We start from the raw sequence: 19,582 nt of genomic DNA, 5'->3' as shown, positions 1-19,582 counted from the left end.
CTCTACAACTATACTACTTGACATTATTAATTGACCATCTGAGAAGCAGCATAGAGCCATTGCTAGTTGGGTTAATGTGTAAACACCATTTGTTTTTCAGACATTCAGTAAACGCTAACCAACCAAGTACTTTTCACAGGAATAAAACACTTCAAGCTACTTTAAATGACTCAACCAATATATTGTTTTTCAAAAGAACTCACTGTTCAACATATACAAATACAGTCATGAGTAGGGCCCATTTATTATAAAATTAAACATGCAACCATATACAAGTGTGTGAAAAACAATTTGGAAAGTAATTTCAAAAAGTGAAACTCAAAATATTCTAGTCATTACACAATGTGACAATGTCTTTTATCCTAATTATGGTAGACAGCTCATGAAAATGAAAAAAATAGTATTTCAAAATATTACACCTTATAAATCCAGTTTTTGATTGGTCTTACTGTATGTAATCTTTTAAGATACTGGATTTCTTATTTTGACTGAATGCTGTAATCAACATTAAAACCAAAAACGCTTGAAATGTTTAACAAATCTAGAATATAAGTCTCACATATTGAATTACTAAAACCTTTCCATGATAAATATATATTTTTTACATGCACCTGTATATAACCTTTAACAAATAGGAGTTACAAAAAAAACACACCACACATAGTAACCCCATCACAAAATATTACAAAAGATGAAATTATATTCTTAAGAGGACCCCAACTCAATATAAAACAAAAATATAAACAAATATAGGCTGAAAAGACACAAATGCCGTTTATGACAGGAATCAAAAACAAGTAAGGTCATAAACAAAAGAAACTAAATGTTGCACACCAATAGCAAAAAAACAGAACACTTGTGCAGACACTTAGCGCCGCTTAGAGGCGAGCGGAAGACGGGGCATCAAGTGTGTCAGCTGGCTGTGGGGCAGATCACAAAAAGTAGAGTTTGTCTGCCAGCTGGATGGACGGCTCGGCATGCAGATGCTGGCCAGCCAGGAACGCCAGCTTGTGGGCGTACCTGCACGGTGCCGGGACACGCACAGTCCCTGGCCAGTTCCAGTACAGGTGGCACATCTTGAAGGTTAGCCTGGGTATGGGGGGTACAGAGGAAAACATCTTTTAAAAGAGCTGGAAACCGGTTTGCAAAAACAGGGTTCACATACATGTATCATATTATATATACAGTAAATACAATGTTCATATTTGATAATACCGCATTGTGAAAATGTACTATTACGAATGCAAATTTAAGGCTATTTTCATCATTCTCCGTATAGTTGTTATATCGTCGGTAAAAAAAAAAAAAAAACTTGCATGCTTATATTGGTTCTCCTTACATTTTGGTGGGTGCTCCTACCTTTTTAAATAGTGAGCACCCACCAGCGCTACCAAGTAAAACAAGTTAAAGCTAACAAAACTGCAGTGGTTGGAGGTACGCTCCCTGCTCTGCTCTGTCAAAGTCACCCTATAAAGCCCATTTAGGGTGAAGAAGGACTGATAACAAGGGATCCACCTTGTTTCACTGATGCACAAAACTTTGTTGAACTGGTACGTTGCCGATTGACAAGACAAGACATGACATGCAAAGGTCCATCAGATGGATTAAGCCCCCCCCCCCCCAGATGGGAGAAAACTGAAACATAATTACCTCTGCAAGTGGTCTGGTGCGAGGTTGGCGGTGTTTAAAACACAGACGTAGTGTGTCGGCAGTCCACAGCCCTGGCGGATTGTATGAGCCATCAGGTAGAAGTCCACCCTGGGTAAAAAAAATTAAACACTTGCATTACTGTTAAGGTTGGCTGTGAGCAACAAGCTAATTTTTTTTTCATACCTAAAATAAATTATGCAGCAAAAACCATCCATTTACAAGATGAACATTCGTGCTAGAAGGAACCACTTTAACCATGTGTACAGCCATTTGAAAATAGCCATCTACTAGTTCCCAACGGTTCGTGATGCGACGTGTTGTGAGCTTGTAGATTTGCTATTTTCAGCATGCAACCAAGTGTAAAATCAGGCATTACGACGCCATCCAGGCACCGCCAAAATACATTTTAGTCGACTAAAATCTTAAATTTAATCAACTAAAACTAGACTAAAGGTCCTTACACACTGGGGCGATTTTTTTCATGCGAATAATACGTTTTTTTTAAAAACCTTATAAAGTCAATGCAAGCTTCCACACCAGTTTCGCGGAGCGAAAAAAGCGTATTTTAATTATTCGGAACGAGTCCGAATTTTGCGTATATTCGCATATTCGCCGGTGTGTAACCGCCTTAACACTTAAACATTTCAGATGACTAAAACTAAACTGGAATTTTATTCAAAAGACCATGACTAAACTAAATCAAAATGTGCTGTCAAAATCAACACTGATACAGAGCACATGAGGGTTTAGTAAAGACTAGGGACTGACCAGTCTCTGTGGGTCACCGTGTGGTCCAGAACGGTGCCAGGCGGAGGGGACCCAAAGTGATTTCCACTGATGGAGTACAGGGTGGTGCTGATGCGTTTCTGGACTACCAGGAAGGTCAGCTTGGGCTCGTAGTTGGGGAACGTCTCGAAGCATTTCAGCAGCTGTGGGATCTCGTAGTGCTCCACTGCGTTGAGCTGACCGTCGCCCACGCCGTCCCGGAACACCACGATCTTCTCCGGCAAGCTGTGGTTCATCTGTGAAGTCATACATATATACCGTTATGTAATATTGAATTGACTCGTGGGCCCTTTCTTCACTAAAGCTTAGAGGGGCTATTCAAGTAAGGCTGCATTTTTTTCTTTGCTTAATGCGGTGAAATGCAGTGAAACAACAATGGATCCCAGCGGTCAACCGGCAAACCCTAGATGTTTTTCCAGCTTCATAAACCTCAGCCTTTCTGATATCGCAGGCACATTTGCAATTTGTATTATTTTACAATTATTATATAAAATGGTGATGAAAATACATCATCTGTCGTTCTATTGTACAGCTCTGTTAATGTAGCACTTAGTAGTCTTTGTATCTGTACAAGTGATGCCTGCATCTGTATAAATGAGTGACAATCTTGAATTAATCAAAAACAATATTCTCTTGATTCATTCAATACGTTGTGCAGCCCTGCTATCGGGTTGGGGCAGACTTTGATCGACTTTGATCTTAAACCAACAGGGGCTGACAGATGGCTTCAGAGGTGAGGGTCTCTAGACCACCTCAGCCACCTGCTGGCTACAGTATGCATGTGTTTGAGATGCAGTAGTTTACCTCGTAGTACTTCTGGAGAGCAGCCAGGAAGCACAGCCGGAAGCCACTGATGATTTCCTCTGTGGCCGTCTGGAAGATGACCCTGGAATACCACTGTGTCATGAGGCTGCAGGAGAGGTAAAACGTTTTAATAATATGAGATACAATTTCATCCATTTAAAATACATATTTCATCCATATAAAATACACCAATACACCCACCCACACTGATTTTACGTTTTATTTCTGCCTTCTTAGATCTTTTTACAGTGGTGTGTGTGATGGTTCTTATGAAAATGTTCATTGTAGCACTTTGAGATTTATCCGAATGATTGTAAAGTGCATTATAAATAAAATTCATTATTATTACTTCTACATAAAACCATAGAGGAACCACTGCCGGTTTACCTGTTGAGGCTGGCCACGAAGCCCATCACTGACTGCTTCTTCTTGCTGGTGTCGTGGTTCACGTCAACTCCAATCACCATCAGTTGTTTCTGTTAACGGGAAGCAAAATGGGGGTGACAGGCGATGTTGACAGGGTATAAGTGGTTGAGGAATACATTGTTAAGATGCACTATAGACAATAATGCTCACCAGAGGGACATTGACGGTCCACAGCGCTCCCCCAAGTTTGCAGTTCATCTGCAGCAGGATCTTCTGGGCGACACTCCTGAGCTTCTGAGGTTGGGAAATGGTCCTGACGTTGATGCACTGCAAAGAATGCAAAAATAAAGTCAAAAAGCTGACACACCCCAAAGCTGCTAACTTCCAGACAATGACATGTACTGAAGCCCATCTGGTCCTTTAACCCATTAACTGCCAGAGGTATTTTCATATTTTTTTTGCCAGTGCCAGAGTTTTTCATTGAAAAAAAAAAAAGTACTCAGGAGCCGAAATACAGAATTTTTAAGTTTTAAGTTAACAAGGAAGTGGATAGGAGTCTAGATCTTTGACTAATCATATCTCCTTGGTCTTTGGGTCAAATTTTTTTTCTTCTTCACTTCACGTAGATCTACCCGATTGGCACGTGGCGGCTTTAAATAGGTTCGCGTAGATCTACGTGATTGGCAGTGAATCAGTTAAGACCGGGAACGCATCTGTGTGTCATTTTTTAGATTTCTTTTGGCTGTTCAAAAATAGCAGATATACAAGCTCATAGCGCGGAGCCGAGTGCCCGCGCAATGAGATTGTAGATCTGCCATTTTTGAAAAATCTAGAAAACTCCTAGCAAATCTTTGAATATCTATGTTTAAAAGCAAAAAAAAATAACTCCGGTCTGTGCTTCTGGGGGTCCCCGGAACAACATATTTTGAAATGGGGGTCCGCGGCCAAATACATATTTTGGGTAGTCCTTGACATGGAAAAGTTAAATAACGATTAAAAAAAAATTGCAGGCAATCGGTGCCACGCTAAGAGCTTGTATATCTACTATTTTTGAATAGCCAAAGAAATCTTAAGTGACACAGATACGTTTCCTGGATTGAAGTTAACCCCCGACAACATTAGACAACAGATTAAAGTGCTGCCAAACCTGGGAGGGCACGGGTCTCTGGATACAGCAGAGCTTCTTGATGGCACTGTACAAGTCATCTCGGTTTCCCGTTATGATGGCAACTACCAGCTGCACATTGGGCTGGAGGAAAAGAAACATCATTATTACTTTTGGCATTGGAAATTAATACCTACCACTCATGTCTAATTGCAAGCAGTTTGTCAAGCACTGTCAAAAGTAGATTCATTTGCCTATTAGCTATTAACGATCACATCACTAGTGTTGTGTCGCCAACGGTGAGGAATACCATGACAACAGTGTTGGTATTGGGGATTAAATGATTCCTTGATTACTTCATAAAATTACATTAAATGATATTGCCTTGACACCCCAAATATCCCTTGCAATTGTCCATGTCTTGATCATTAGCGTTTCCCAATCTACCAAGTGCAAAACAATGGCAACCATAACACACAAGGCAATCCTTTTAGTTACAGTTGGCAGGCACTTGACCTGTATTGTTACATACGTGACAACATGACATAATAAAGAATTGTAATAGTAAAAGCAGTAGTAAAAGCAGCAGCATCCCTAGTTCTTAAGCAGCACTAGAGGTCGTACTAACTCAATTTAACTCCTGACTGCTTCTTTAGCAGATTCAGGTTACCTCACTGGTGAGATGAGTGGATAGTCTTACCTCACTGGTGAGATGAGAGTGGATGGTCTTCACGTAGGTCTCAGTGCGGTCATCCCTCAGTTCCACCCGAACAGGCCGCTGTAGCTGCAATCCCATTGGTTTGGCCACCTTGAGGAAAGTGGACACCAGTTCCTCGGCCTGTTCCGCAGCGCGTCGGGGGTAGAAAATAGCCCAAAGATTCAAGGGGACCTAAGATTAATTCAGAGATGGATGAGAGCCATGATGATGGAGGTTACATTTAACCTAGTACAAACATCTACGCATCATCCCTGTGTGGGAACCAGGCTGTACTTAATTGGACCCGATTGTAAGACTGACACATACATGCATCACACACACACACACTTACACAGCTGATGACAGCTTCCCTCGTAACCTCTCTGGACCAGGACACGTCGGGGCCAGTGACAAAGGATGCTGTCTGGAGACAGATGGTCTCCATGGGCAGAATCCTACCTTGGGTCTAAAACAAACCACACAGAACACATTCACAATGAATGCAACCATAAGAAACAGATGCATTGGCGTCTGCAAGAACACACTACAAACACACACACAGTCTGCAAAGGTTTTTGTACACTTGGCCGAGTCAGGTCTTTACCATCAGGATCTCTGTGCCGACGCCCAGCCCCCATCGAGCCAGCTCAGTCTGAGCCTCAGGGTTGGTGTTGATGTGACTCAGCAACTGCTTGATGGATTGGGTGTGTTGGTCAGCGCTCACATTTATGTGGATGGTGAGGTCCTAATGGAACATAAAAGCAATGTCATGGTAAGATAACTATTAATGCCAGGAGGGGATTTCTGCTGTATATTTGTTTATTTTAAGCAAAAGGTTTTAAAATGTGTTAAAATGAAATAAAAATAAATCATTTGGGTGGATATTCTCCAATTAATTAAATAAATGTTCTCCATTTTCCAGAATGCACTGTAACTAAAGCTGCATTTGCTTAATGGACTTTGGACGTCAAACAACAGTCCCTGGGCACGGCAGCACACATACAATAGTTTCCTAACAGCACCTGGGCAGTGCACACACAATACAGTTTTACCTTCATGGCGCGGAAGTCCTGCCTCATCTTGTCAGGAATACCGGTCATGAATGAGAGCTCAGGTACAAGTAGGATCTCCCCTGTAAGGATTTGCTGCAAAACACCAGAATGTGATTTAGTCATTTTCTCTAGTGCTTTGTAACTAACTGCTGTATCATAACTGCTTTACATAAAATAGAATGTATTGCCTTATTTATTTACTCCTGGTCGGAAATTGCTAAATAAATGTCAGTGAAATACAAAATGAGGAGATTCTGGAGTTTTTTTCAAATGCAGCCACAAGAGGGCAGTCTGTGTCAAGTACTTTAATGAGGTCATACTGGGAAGCCAAAGTGAAATGTCTTTGTACCTTCCCTCCAGGCTTGGACCTCTCCTTGGGCCGATGGACCAGCATGGGCTGATCCATTTCTTTGATGGTGATCCCGTAGTTCTTACTGTTGACACAGCAAGACAACAAGTTACAAACCCACAATTATAGGAACATTTGAATTATGTATACAAGTTTGGTGCCGTGTAAAATACAGTCTTGTGTTGCGTAAAATACAGTATGAGGACAATTGTTTAAGGAAAAGGGAAGGCTTTCACTGTTGGCTCTGTTAAGGTGAACATTTGGCAAACATAGGCAAACATTCAGACAAAATGGCAGATCTACAAGCTCACATTGTATCGTTGCGACACGTTGATAGTTTCAAAATCTATTTTCAGCAAAGAGATTTAGTTTAGAGGGAAAAAAGGACAACAAAGTGGTCAGCAAAGTGTCTAGGGTTTAAGGCCCATTTGCCTTTACCTTATTGAAATCAAGGAGAGATTTCACTAGTTTTGCAGCAGTAATTGCACTCGTTTTCTAAATAGGAACTGGAAGATTATCTGGGTGCGTCGTCATTATTTTTGACCTTGTAGTATTACTGCATATTTGTGTGCGTGAGAGTGTGTGTGTCTATGGTTTCTGCCTGGCATCTGGACCAACCGTACTTTAATGAAAGTGAAGATCCAGCAATAATGGCATGAAGAAGAGCAGTCATTCATGCCGGCTTAATATATATATTTTTTAAGTACAAAATACAATACTTGAGTAAATGCACTTAGTTACTTTCCACCACTGCTTACCTGTAATACTCCACGAAGCTGGTCTGACTGCCGTCGGCCATGGTGAAGGTGTCCTTGGGCGACTTGTCCCACTTGATGTCGTCTATGCGGTAGGTGCGGTTGTTGTAGCGGGTGATGACGATGGCGCCCAGCAGCTCCTTGGTGCAGTCGTCCTGGAAGCTCTGTGTGCTCTGCTGGTAGAACGCCGTCCTGGAAGAAAAGGACATCATCACAGGTCAAAACCACATAGCAGTGGATGGAGCTCAATGAGTTCTTGGATATTAAGTATAAACCCATTCAATCCAGGACGCATCTGTGTCATTTTAGATTTATTTGGCTATTCAAAAATACAAGCTCATAGCGCGGCACCGAGTGGCGCGCTATGAGCTTGTATAACTGCTATTTTTTTTAAACATTGTGAAAATTTGGGCAAATCTTTGAATATATATATTTTTAAAGCGAAATCTTTGCTTCTGGGGGTCCCTGGAACAAAACATTTTGAGATGGGGGTCCGCGGGCAAACACATATCTAAAAAGGTTTTCTAAATCTTAACAGTATGTTGCTAGATCAGTGGTGCTCCAACTTTTCCATGTCATGGATCCCCAAAATTATATGTATTTGACCACGGGACCCCCATCTCAAAATATGTTGTTCCAGGGACTCCCAGAAGCACAGATACGAGTAAAAAAATGTTCCGCTTGTAGATCTGCAATTTTTTTGAATAGCCAAAGAAATCTACAATGACACAATATGCTTTCCCAGTCTAAGTGGGTTAATACAGAGTGCACTAACATGACATTCAGCACGGAGTCGTTGCGCAGCACTTTGTGGGTCACATCCACAGACAGGTACAGGCCACCATCCGTATGTTTGATGCTGGTGGCGTAGCCTGGCCAAATCTGCAGCCTACGATGACAAGAGAAACAAAAAGGTTCTGGATAGGATACGGCAGCCACGGCTAAAACGTTGGCAGCAGTCAGAACATCTTTATAACAATTATTGTGTTAAACTATTGAAAACATCAACCCAAAAGGCGGTTACACACCGGCGATTATACGCAAAATTCGGACTCGTTCCGAATAATTAAAAGACGCTTTTTTCGCTCCGCGAAACTGGTGTGGAAGCTTGCATTGACTTTATAAGGTTTAAAGAAAAAACGTATTATTCGCATGAAAAAAATAGCCCCGGTGTGTAAGGACCTTTAGACAAGCCAACAAAAATGAACACTCACCTATGTTTTCCCAGAATGACGGCGCTTTGGGGATCGTAGTGATTACGCCCCACCAGCTTCAAGCCTATTATCTTCATCAACCTGGAATGAATAGGAGAGACGCATAAAAAATATTTATAACACACTTCATTGGATAGTTTGAAGTGCCTAACCGACAATAAAAGTCATTATAAACAATTCAAGTAAAAAAAAAACCAATGATGGGAGTTACATACTGCTTATCAATGTCTCATGTTCTCTGTCAGTTACACTCAAAGGCTCAGATGTTTTAATTACAATCTTGATTATAGTAATTAGCTGCTCCAGTTACTTTGGTGAAAGGGGCCTTTAGGATTTAAATGGCAAATGGACTGGTTTCTTAAGAAGTGGCTGTGTGCAGTGGCTTAAACTGCAGTGTTATCAATAAAATAAAACACACTCCACATTTATCCAGACATGCATGGGAACCCTGTCGTACCTCCTCAGCACCACGTTGTAGAACGGGATGCAGAGGTCCGAGTGGGGAGGCAGGATCTTGGTCATCTCAATCTTGATGGTGATTTCCTGGTTGTCGGTCCTCCTCTCGCTCTTCAGGAAAACCACCTGCATCAGGGGACACGGTAACACGTGGTAAATATGTGTAGACACCCCACTTGAGATATATGGGGACGTTGGGACGGACAATGTATAGTAGGAGACACACAGGACAAAGCCATTGGTGGAATCGTATTAGAGTAAAAGACCGTAAGTGTGGTTCCTGACACAATTTTTTATCCCTATCCGATGAGATATGGATTCTGGGGGTCAAAATATTATTTGATTAATCAAACATTTTTATTTACATAATGTTTGCTGAGATAATTCTCCTCCTTGCGGTCCCGACCCTCAGTTTGGGAACCACCGACATAATGGATGATTCGTACTGCAGGTTGTTTTTATCACGTTGTACAGCACTTTGGTCAACCTGGTTGTTTTAAAACGTGCTTCATAAATAAAATTGACTTGACAAGAGGAAATGGTTAGTTGTACCCACCTTTTCCATCTTGACCGGCAGGTAGAGTATGGAGCCATCAAAGGCCACAACTTCCCCTGTGGTCGGGCGGTGGTCTCTCAGCATTCCAAACCGCATGCCTATGGACTCCACGTTTGGCCTGAAAGGTTTGGAAAAGATATACATCGCTATACATTGTAACTTGTGTTTTAAAAAATAAAAATGCCCTACCTACCTGATCATACGACAGCGTCACACAAATAGCAGATCTACAAGCTCACAATGAGTCGCATTTAAGTTCAAAATGCGGCGCCTAGCGCCGCGTTTTGAGCTTGTAGATCTGCTACTTTTGAATTTGAGTGGTAAACCGGATTCTATTTAGCACTACTATCAAGCACAGAAGCGCAGATGACTGTGATGAATTATTTCTCATCTTAGTATTATAAAATACAGTTCTATTCCGTGGTTGGTTGATGGTTATAATGGAAGCAGTGATGGAAAACATTTGTAATGTGGTGAAGGGCCACCAATACAGACAAGACACCGACGTGTCAGTGTCCTACTTACGTGAAGGTCACATGGTACTGGTAGACGGCCTCATTTTGGCAGCAGATTGGGATTTGGTTGGAGCCAACTGTCACCGTGGTTCCTTTGCTACCGATCTTGTTCAGTGGCTCACTGTTGACAGCAAGAAGCACAAAAACATGCAATAATCAAATAAGAAATACACGCAGAGCACACTACATAGTAGCAAGTAGGTTTTGATATTAGTAGTATTCTATTGTAGGGTGGGGCAGAGTGGATGTTAGTATCGTGTCACTTTCATCACAATGAATTTTTTTGGTGGGGGGCCTAGAAACCAGCATTGTGACAAATCTGAGACACTAAGATAGCAAACAACAGTACAACTATTTACACTTTTCAAAACGTTACTCAATTTGATATTGAAAAATGACATTTACCGTGTAGTCTCCATTTTGAGTTCTGCCCTCGTCAGAACAGGATCAAGTGGGGTCTCTTTGGAGAGGACAAGAGGGGAACCGTCGTCTGGGGCATCTTAACACATTCCATGCCAGAGGTTAATATCATAATGTACTCACCAGTGCCAGCGTTTTATTGTTGTTTTTTTGTTTTTTTCATGTCGCCACAGACCTCGCTAAATAAGTTAAAAGTGCGCGTTCATTTGGTTCTAAACACACAGGGGATCTGTGTGAAACGCCCAGCGAAAACCAAATCCGAGCCGCCATCTTGAAGATACAGCGGATACACGCTAAACAGTGATCAGCGAGGAGAAAAACAACAACCGAGTTTTAGACAGGATCCCAGACAGGAAGCGGATACGATCGAAAAAAACGGAACCCGAATAATTCTGTTTCCGGTCTTCAAACCGGATCAAAAAATTCCGAAAGTGCACCTGGGGAAAAATCAACGCGAATCGGCGGTTCGCGTAGATCTATGCGATTGGCACGCTGTGGCTTTAAATAGGTTCGCGTAGATCTACGCGATTGGCATTCAATGTGTTAAAGAGGGTAAGAGGGGACACACACAGTTTAATGTTTTCTTTTATATGCATTATCGAAAATTACAGATCAAATCATACATCCGACATTTTATGCAAGTTATCCTCTTAACTTAAATCCATTATTTTGCAGCGCACAAATGCCCAAAATGAGGGTGCAAGAATTTCCATTTTTTTCCCCCTAACTGATTTTCTTGTATTCCTCCGTACCTGTGAAAGACCTGGAAGATTGTAAAAATGTGCTTTCATAGCATACCTGTGTAGGCTGAACTCTCGGGGATTAAAGGTGATGGTATAGCTGGGGTAGGCCCTTTGGATGGGATGGGCCCAGGGGTCAGAACCTGAGTGGGTCCTCTACCCACGGCCAGCTGAGGCATGGATGCTCTGCCAACCCCTGGCATGACCCCTCGCCCAAGGAAACTGTTCACAATTCACAACAACAATGACAGTTAGGCTCTCAGTGCAGAATAAGACCATGCTTAAAACTTTTTTCTATCGATTAGTCACCCCATGGAGACATGAATTCTTGGATATTTTTGTGTTTTTGTCGCATTCCTAAGCCAATAATTTGATGACCAGTGGACCGGTAGGCAGCGGTTCCAGTAGGAGAAACAAAGGAGACTCTTTGCGTCTCCTACCGGAACCGCTGCCTGCCGGTCATCAAATTATTGGCTTAGGAATGCGACAAAAACAAAAGAAATATCCATGAATTCAAGTCTGCATGGGGTGACTAAGCCATAGAAGGAAAGTAATTTTGGGGGTGAACTATCCCTTTAATGGCTAATGGAATCTTGTTGTATGACATCATATAGCACCAATGAGGACACACGTGTGTGTGTTTATCTACAGTATGTGTGTGATTTTGTCGTTTGTAAACTTGAAAATCTATAAATAAGACAACTGTCTGGTTGTTATACCCATTTCTTTTATGATTTCATCACCGGCCAACATGGGCTGTTTCTTTACAAAAAGAAAAAGGTGACCAGTGATCTACCTGGCTCCTCTGCCCATCACTTCTTCTGCCTGTCCCGTTCCCGGGCCAGACAGGACTCCCACGGGTGCAGGAGCCTGCTCTTTCACCTCCGCTCCAAGATGCCCAGGTGCCTCCCCCCTCCCTGCAACACAAAACAAACACGAGGAAGGGTGAATACAACGATGGGAAAATACATTTACTGTACCTCCCCCTTGTGGTCTGCTGATAGGTGTTTTTTTTTCAGGCCAATTTTGAAAGATGGTGAAAGTGTGCAAATGTTTATGTATAAATATATTTTTTAAAGCAAACATTTTTAACTCAAATCTTTGCTTCTGCAGGGTCCCTGGAACAACCTATTTTGAGCGGCCAAATACATTATTTTGGGGGCCCTTGACATGAAAAAAGTTTTGAGAACCACTGATTTATTTAGGAGACATTTGCAGAATCCCCAGAAGCAAAGATTTGAGTTACAAATGTTCGCTTTAAAAAAAACATATTTCAATCTTTTTCAAAAATAGCAGATCTACAAGCTCACAGCGTGGCACTCGGTGCCGCGCTATGATCTATATCTATGTCTGCTATTTTTGAATAGCCGATCTAAAAGCTCACCACGCTGTGAGCTTGTAAATCGGCTGCTATTTCCACTATTTTTGAAAATGTTTCCTTTCTTTTTTTCTTTTTTTTTACTTTATAGCCAATACTTTTTTACCCCCTTTTTCTCGCCAATTTAGTCATTATGCCAATTGATTCCTCCCCACACACATTTCTGTGTCGTCACTGCTGTCGTAGCCTCCGTCCTACTCCTCCCGCTCAACACTGCCGCGCCAGCCCATAGGAGTACATGCAGTGACTAATATCACCCTCCCCGCCCGACTTCCCTCCCCAGAACACGACAAAGCCGGATGCACCACGGTGGATTCGAACCCACAACCTCTGTGGTGGTGGGCAGGGACTTCACCACTGCGCCACCCAAGCGTCGTATGTATGACCCTTTCTCAACATGGAAACGATTATGCAAAATAATTGCAATTATCTCAAATAATTGTGACAGGTCCAATTACACTTTTGTAAAAGACTCACCTACTGGTGGGCCACCTCGGCCCCATGAAGCCTGTAAAGGCTCAATGCCCATACCCCTGAACATGGCTACCAGAGCGGACCCTCTGCCATGAGTGGGGACATCACCCTAAATACAGCATACAGAAAAACATGGAAAGAATAATAAGCAGTTATAATAGACGGGAGAATTTCATTTCATTTCTTGTTACATTAACCCATTAAGACTGGGAACGCATCGTGTCATTTTAGATATATTTGGCTATTCATCGTGTCATTTTAGATTTCTTTGGCTATTCAAAAATAGCAGATCTACAAGCTCGTAGCGCGGCACGAGTGCCGCCGAGCTTGTAGATCTGCGATTTTAGAAAAATCATGAAAATGTGTGCAAATCTTTGAATATATATATATATTCTTTTAAAGTGAACAGTTTTTACTCAAATCTTTACTTCTGGGGGGTCCCTGGAACAACATATTTTGAGATAGGGGTCCACGGCCAAATACATATCATTTAAGGGGTCCTTTAAATGAAAAGAAGTTTGAGGACCACTGATATATATATATAGCAACATAATCTTTTACAAAAAATGTTTTAGATTTAGAAGACATTTGTAGAATCCCCAGAAGCAAAATCTTCGCTTTAAAAAATATATATTCAAAGATTTTCACAAAAATTTAAAAAAATAGCAGATCTACAAGTATATCTTGCTATTTTTGAATAGCCAAAGAAATGTAAAATTATGCGTTCCGGTCTTAATGGATTAAAAAATAAATAAACAGACCCGACAGATTAAAGATATAAGGCTGCACACGATCATGTCGTCTTACACTTACACTTTTAATGCCGGCAGGAATCCCTCTGGCAAATCCCACGGGAGGCTCAGTGGCTGGCGGGCCTCCTCGTCCAACTTGCACCGGCGGTGAATCTGCGGGCAGAGGAGGGCCACCTCCTCGCCCAATCTGCAGCACTGGCACAGTGGCATCGGCTGCAAGAAGAGGGGCTCCTCGACCAATTTGCACCGGCAGCGTACTGGTGGGTAGAGGGCCGCCTCGGCCAATTTGCACTGGCGGAGTGTCGACGGGTCGAGGTGCTCCGCGCCCAAACTGCACTGGCATGGTAGTACCAGTGGGAAGAGGGGCTCCTCGCCCAATCTGCGCCGGCAGGGCGTCGACGGGTAGAGGTGCTCCACGTCCAAACTGCACCGGCAGGGTACCACCAGTGGGCAGAGGGCCTCCTCTCCCCCCAATTGGCATGGGAGACAGCGAGGCACCGGCCAGGGGAGGAAAGCTTCGGGCTCTTCCGATGCCAAGCCCCTCGGTCAGGAAGGCCAGGCCTCTGGCGCGCCCCACGGGACCCGGCTCGTCGGTCGGGAGCCCTCGCCCCAGCTGCTGCTGCCAGGGGAAGCGCGTGGCCCCCGGGAGGCCGGGGAAGGAAGGCTTCTTGTTCGGATCCATATTTAAAATGTGGTGTTCTACAAAAATAAATAAGAGAAAAAAGAAAGAAAGAAAAACACACATTGATTAACATAATGGTAACTGGCATTGGCAGACATCCAACTACAACTGGCATGGCAAGTTCAAATTGACCTGGTCGATCTATGTCGGGCCATGAGTATGTCTTTATCCACAAGTTCACAGAGTCCCTTTGAGCCCTTGGGTGAATGTTGGGAATCACTTCCTGTTGTCACTCATTCCACTCCACACAGCTGACTCAAATTAATGATCAATTATGTCTCTTGACAGCACTTGCTCTTAGCTGTAGTCTAACTCCTCTCCTGTCCTCATTCTGACAAGCTGCTGTTGCGACCTGTGTTGCCAGATTTTGCAAGAGAAAAAAAAGCAGCCAGGTCTATGAAAACAAGCCCTGAAGCAGCTACTGGGCTGTGTTTTACCACCTAACATTGGCTATTTGAAAATAGCACATCTACAAGCTCACAGCGACACATTGCAAGGTTGTAGATCTGATATTTTCTCAAAATATTGAGAAGTGAAATATTTTGAATATCTATAGCACAAATCTTGTATGGGGGTCCCTGGCACAAAATATTTTCAAATGGAGGTCCATGGACAATTACATATTCATTGGGGGGGTCTTTGACATGACAAAATGTGGGAACCACTGGTTTAAACAACATTAGAAATCAAGCCCAAATAAGCAACTACACTTTAGAAACAAGCCCCCAAACAAAACGCAACCTGCAACTACCAATATTTAACAATATGCTTATAATAAGCAGACATGGCAACACTGGCTGTGAGCCTGAATCTCTGCACGGGGATAACATGGTGCTTGTTAAGTGATTTGAATCAGCTGTGTGGAGGAAGATCTTGCAGGGAAAGTAGACAGACTCATTTTTTGATTTCTGTCAGGTTGTGTTCCCACTGATTTGATCCCTCAAATGAATTGAATGAGTGACAACAGGAAGTGATGCCCAAATGAACACACCTCCTTTTCCCCAGCGAGCTCCTTGGGAAACTTGCTAATAGACTACAAGCAGTAGGTCAATTAAGCCACTGGTTCTCTAAGTGGGGTCCTTGGGGGGTACCAGGGGGTCCCCAGCAAAATTAGTTAATAAGCGTCACAATCATTTCATTCATTAACCCCTTTATGCATATTTTATACTTTGGCTATTCAAAAATAGCAGGTCCACAAGCTCATAGCTGAGCTTGTAGATCTGCTATTTTTGGAAAATCGTTAACATTTGCGCAAATCTTTGAATACATATGTTTTTTTAAAGCAAACATTTGTAACTCAAATATTTTCTTCTGGGGGGTTCCTGGAACAAAATATTTTGAGATGGGGTCTGCTGCCAAATACATATCATTTTGGGGGTCCTTGAAAATGTTTGAGAACCACTGAATAAAGCCTAAGGCACTGGTTCTCAAAGGAGTCCTTGGGGGGGGGGGGGGTCCAGGGACCACTCCCCAGCAAAATGAGTTACAGTTTAAAAGTAAAAGTAACAGTTTAAAACCTTTAGAAAACCTTTCAAACCTTTAGGCCATTACAAAATTGCATAATATCTATTCAGTCACTAAGGCAATGAGAGGCATGAGATTGTCCCATTTTAGGAAAATATTTACAAACATTCTTACCCTGGCCCAAAATATTTTCAAAGGATGGCCCATGGTCAAAAATAGCAGATCCCAAAATGGCCCAAAATAGCAGGTCTACAAGCTCACAATGCCTCCCCAGTGCGAGGCATTGTGAGCTTGTAGATCTGCTATTTTCAAAATATTTTTTTAATACATTTAAGACATTTGAAAACTTGAGAAACGGGACAGTCTGCACACTGAGTACTTTCTACTTTTGGTACTTTTTTCCAAGTCCATTTTGACACCAATACTTTAGTACTTTTATTCAAAGTAAAAAATGTTCTGGACTTTTACTTGCAACAGAGTATTTCTTTTGATTGAATACTTTACTTGCAGTTTGCAAAAAAACAGGAAATGTCTGCTATGAGGATTTTAAACCCAAGAAAGCCTATGGCTTGTTTCCATTGGGGCCCTGTATACTCAATTCATTGCAAATGATTACATTGATTGCAGTATTGATAATTACTTTTACTTAAGTAAGTAATGTGAGTATACTTTCTCCACCACCGTGGTAAAATATCACCTGCGCCACAGCCTACTGATTGCAACACGTGCGTTCAAGGCAAGGCCGCCCGTATGTTATCTCACTTTAACCAGAAACCGTCCAAATATCTCTTTATAACACGTTTAAATAGTGATTTTTACAAGTCAAACGGAGGGATAAGACTTTTAGCAACGGGTTTAGCATACAGTTCTGAAGACAGAGAACGTACCTTTATCGTACTTTCCCTCGATGTCGTCTTCAGGTTGTGCGAAGGCTGCGTGTTTCACGAGTGATGATCTGAGAGAGAGGGGAGGAGTCTTGGGCTCACATGCGGTCCTGCTATTGGTCGTACTACTATTGGCTGGCAACGAGGCTGGCTATAGAGCGTCGCAGTTCCCGCCCACTTCCTGTTTTTTTTGGTGCCGGAAGAAAAAACTCAATGCATTTTTCCATTGACATTTCCAAAAATATTTATATCTATTAATTTAAGCCTCGAATCAAGCCATCATGACATGACATGAATCATGACCATAAACGTTTGATTCTGTTAATTTTGTTTTGTTGAAAACGGCAAAACAAAGGGTATTTATTAAATATAGTATATCATATAATTAAATATAAAATTTAAAAAAATCACAGAAAAAAACGTTTTATGGTCATGATTCATGTCATCTCGTGATGGCTTGATTCGAGGCTTAAATTAATAGATATAAATATTTTTGGAAATGTCAATGGAAAAATGCATTGAGTTTTTTCTTCCGGCACCAAAAAAAACAGGAAGTGGGCGGGAACTGCGACGCTCTATTGGTTCAGCTCAGATACTGTGCGGCCAACTATTGGTTCACCGCACCTGTCAATCTGTGTTGTCGTCAGCTATATTTCTAGACACGTAGTATGACGGTGTCACTCACCAAAAATCAAGTACTGTACTTAATTACAATTTTCAGGTATTTTTTACTTTATTGGAGTATTTCCAATTTTCAATACTTTTACTTCTACTCCAGTACATCTCAGAGGCAAATCTTCTTTTACTGCACTACAATTATTTGAAAACTTTATTTACTAATTAGGCCTACTTTGTAGATTTGAATTATTATTACAAAACATACATTAACCACTTCAGACCTATTTAAGCTTTGGCTATTTGAACGTGACATGTTGTGAGCTTGTAGATCTGCTATTTTCAAAAGATTTATATACATAATGATACCTTGTGAAGCGGGACATTCTGCATAATGAGTATTTTTACTTTTGGTACAGCATAAAACAAATACATATTAAAAAAGACAATCATTAATTAAAATAAATTAAATATAGCAACAGCAATTTATCTTTATTTTTTGACTAATGAAATACAGAGCCATAATAAAATAATACAAACTTTCCCAAAAAAGAACAAAAACAAATCTTTAACTTATGAACTTTTTGAAATGTGGTTCTCTGCAAGAGACAGCAATCTGTCCTCCTGACTCCTGTCTCTGTCAACAAGGTAAAGGAGTTCCGGGCAGTTCCACACTCTTTGATTACATCTGATCTGATAGTGCACAATCTGGGAACCCATCGTCCAAAAACAGCGCCCTCTGCTGTCGCAGCTCGGAATCTGTTCTTGAGTAGCCTCGGAAACCCATGCTTTTTTTTTGTTATCTTGAGAGATTAGATAGTGAGAGACAAATCAATTAACACACTCACCGCCAAATGGGAGAATTCTCCCCTTTTCAGTCAATGGTGTTTACCGCCAAAAGGGGATAATTCTCCCCTTTTAAAAATCATTTTTTATTTTGTTTTTGAATTTCTAAAAGGTTTCTCAAATTTTTGTGTATACATTTTTTTCCGTTATTCACAACAAATTAATTAAATTAATTAAAAATCCATTCACTTCAATGTTAAAAAATAAACGGACAAATAATTCACACTTTTTCTATAAAAAAATGATTAAAAACCCTGGCAGTGGGTGAGTGCATAATGAATAAACTCTGGCAGTCAATTAACATATTATTGCCTACCTTTTTATCTCTGGTGGAAGTCTTTTAATCTGATTGTGGTTCAGATTGAGCAGAATAAGATTTGGCCAGCCACCTGTAAAGTGTGCTTCAATGCAAATTTAATCCGTCGATTTTGTATTTTTAACACGGCTCCCCATACATACAACATTGTGAAAGCCTACCTATCACCTCAGGTGACACGGTTGTAATTTGGTTCCTGTAGAGATGGAGTTTTCTCAAGGACCCCAGATGACCCAGAACAGCTGGAATCTCCTTTAAAGCATTATGTCCTAAATTAAGCTGTGAAAGCTTGCAAAGAGACAAGAGATTTAACCACTGAAAGACCATTTTATACTTTGGCTATTCGAAAATAGCCGATTTACAAGCACGTAGATCGGATATTTTAGAAAAACCTGACAAACTTTGAGATATTTTGAAAAATCCTGAAAATGTTGACATGCCCAAAATAGGGACGCCAGTGTTAATGTCGTTAAACACAAAATAAAATAAACAAAAAAGAACAGACCAGCTCACATTAAAATATTAAAACTCACGTGCTGTAATGACAGAAGTTCAACGGGCAAAGTTGTAATGAGATTATTGTTTAGCAAAAGTACAGTTAAATTTTTTAATCTTGAAACTGAGTAGGAACTTCATACATTTTCTTAGAACTCAAATTAAAAGAAGTAGCATTTCCTTGTAACGCTCTAATAACTAGTTTAGCCAT

The 19,582-nt window shown here is 41.3% G+C and overlaps 2 protein-coding genes across 2 annotated transcripts; both read right to left on the bottom strand.

Annotated features, from left to right (window-relative positions):
* Positions 1–762: 762 nt before the first annotated feature.
* LOC308094808 (piwi-like protein 2) lies at positions 763–14,751 on the bottom strand (the record flags this gene model as incomplete). The annotated part of the gene is made up of 23 exons (XM_080441635.1): positions 763–1,089; positions 1,651–1,758; positions 2,419–2,672; positions 3,241–3,346; positions 3,628–3,716; positions 3,817–3,933; positions 4,754–4,855; positions 5,412–5,600; positions 5,761–5,874; positions 6,013–6,153; positions 6,461–6,553; positions 6,810–6,894; positions 7,568–7,756; positions 8,340–8,453; positions 8,779–8,859; positions 9,236–9,360; positions 9,791–9,908; positions 10,316–10,426; positions 10,711–10,804; positions 11,524–11,687; positions 12,262–12,382; positions 13,321–13,426; positions 14,131–14,751. 23 exons carry the CDS (start codon positions 14,749–14,751, stop codon positions 933–935), a joined length of 3,399 nt encoding a protein of 1,132 aa, XP_080297761.1. The 3' UTR covers positions 763–932.
* A 2,319-nt stretch (positions 14,752–17,070) lies between these two features.
* Positions 17,071–19,582, bottom strand: lrrc69 (leucine rich repeat containing 69; the record flags this gene model as incomplete). Its single annotated transcript, XM_080441634.1, is given in 5 exon segments — positions 17,071–17,170; positions 18,877–18,949; positions 19,038–19,155; positions 19,410–19,501; positions 19,504–19,582. Coding segments are annotated over 5 exon segments (462 nt in total).

The sequence above is a fragment of the Gymnoscopelus braueri genome (assembly GCF_963280865.1).
Source record: "Gymnoscopelus braueri genome assembly, chromosome: 11".
Lineage (NCBI taxonomy): Eukaryota > Metazoa > Chordata > Actinopteri > Myctophiformes > Myctophidae > Gymnoscopelus > Gymnoscopelus braueri.
This window is presented reverse-complemented; position numbering and strand designations above follow the sequence as displayed.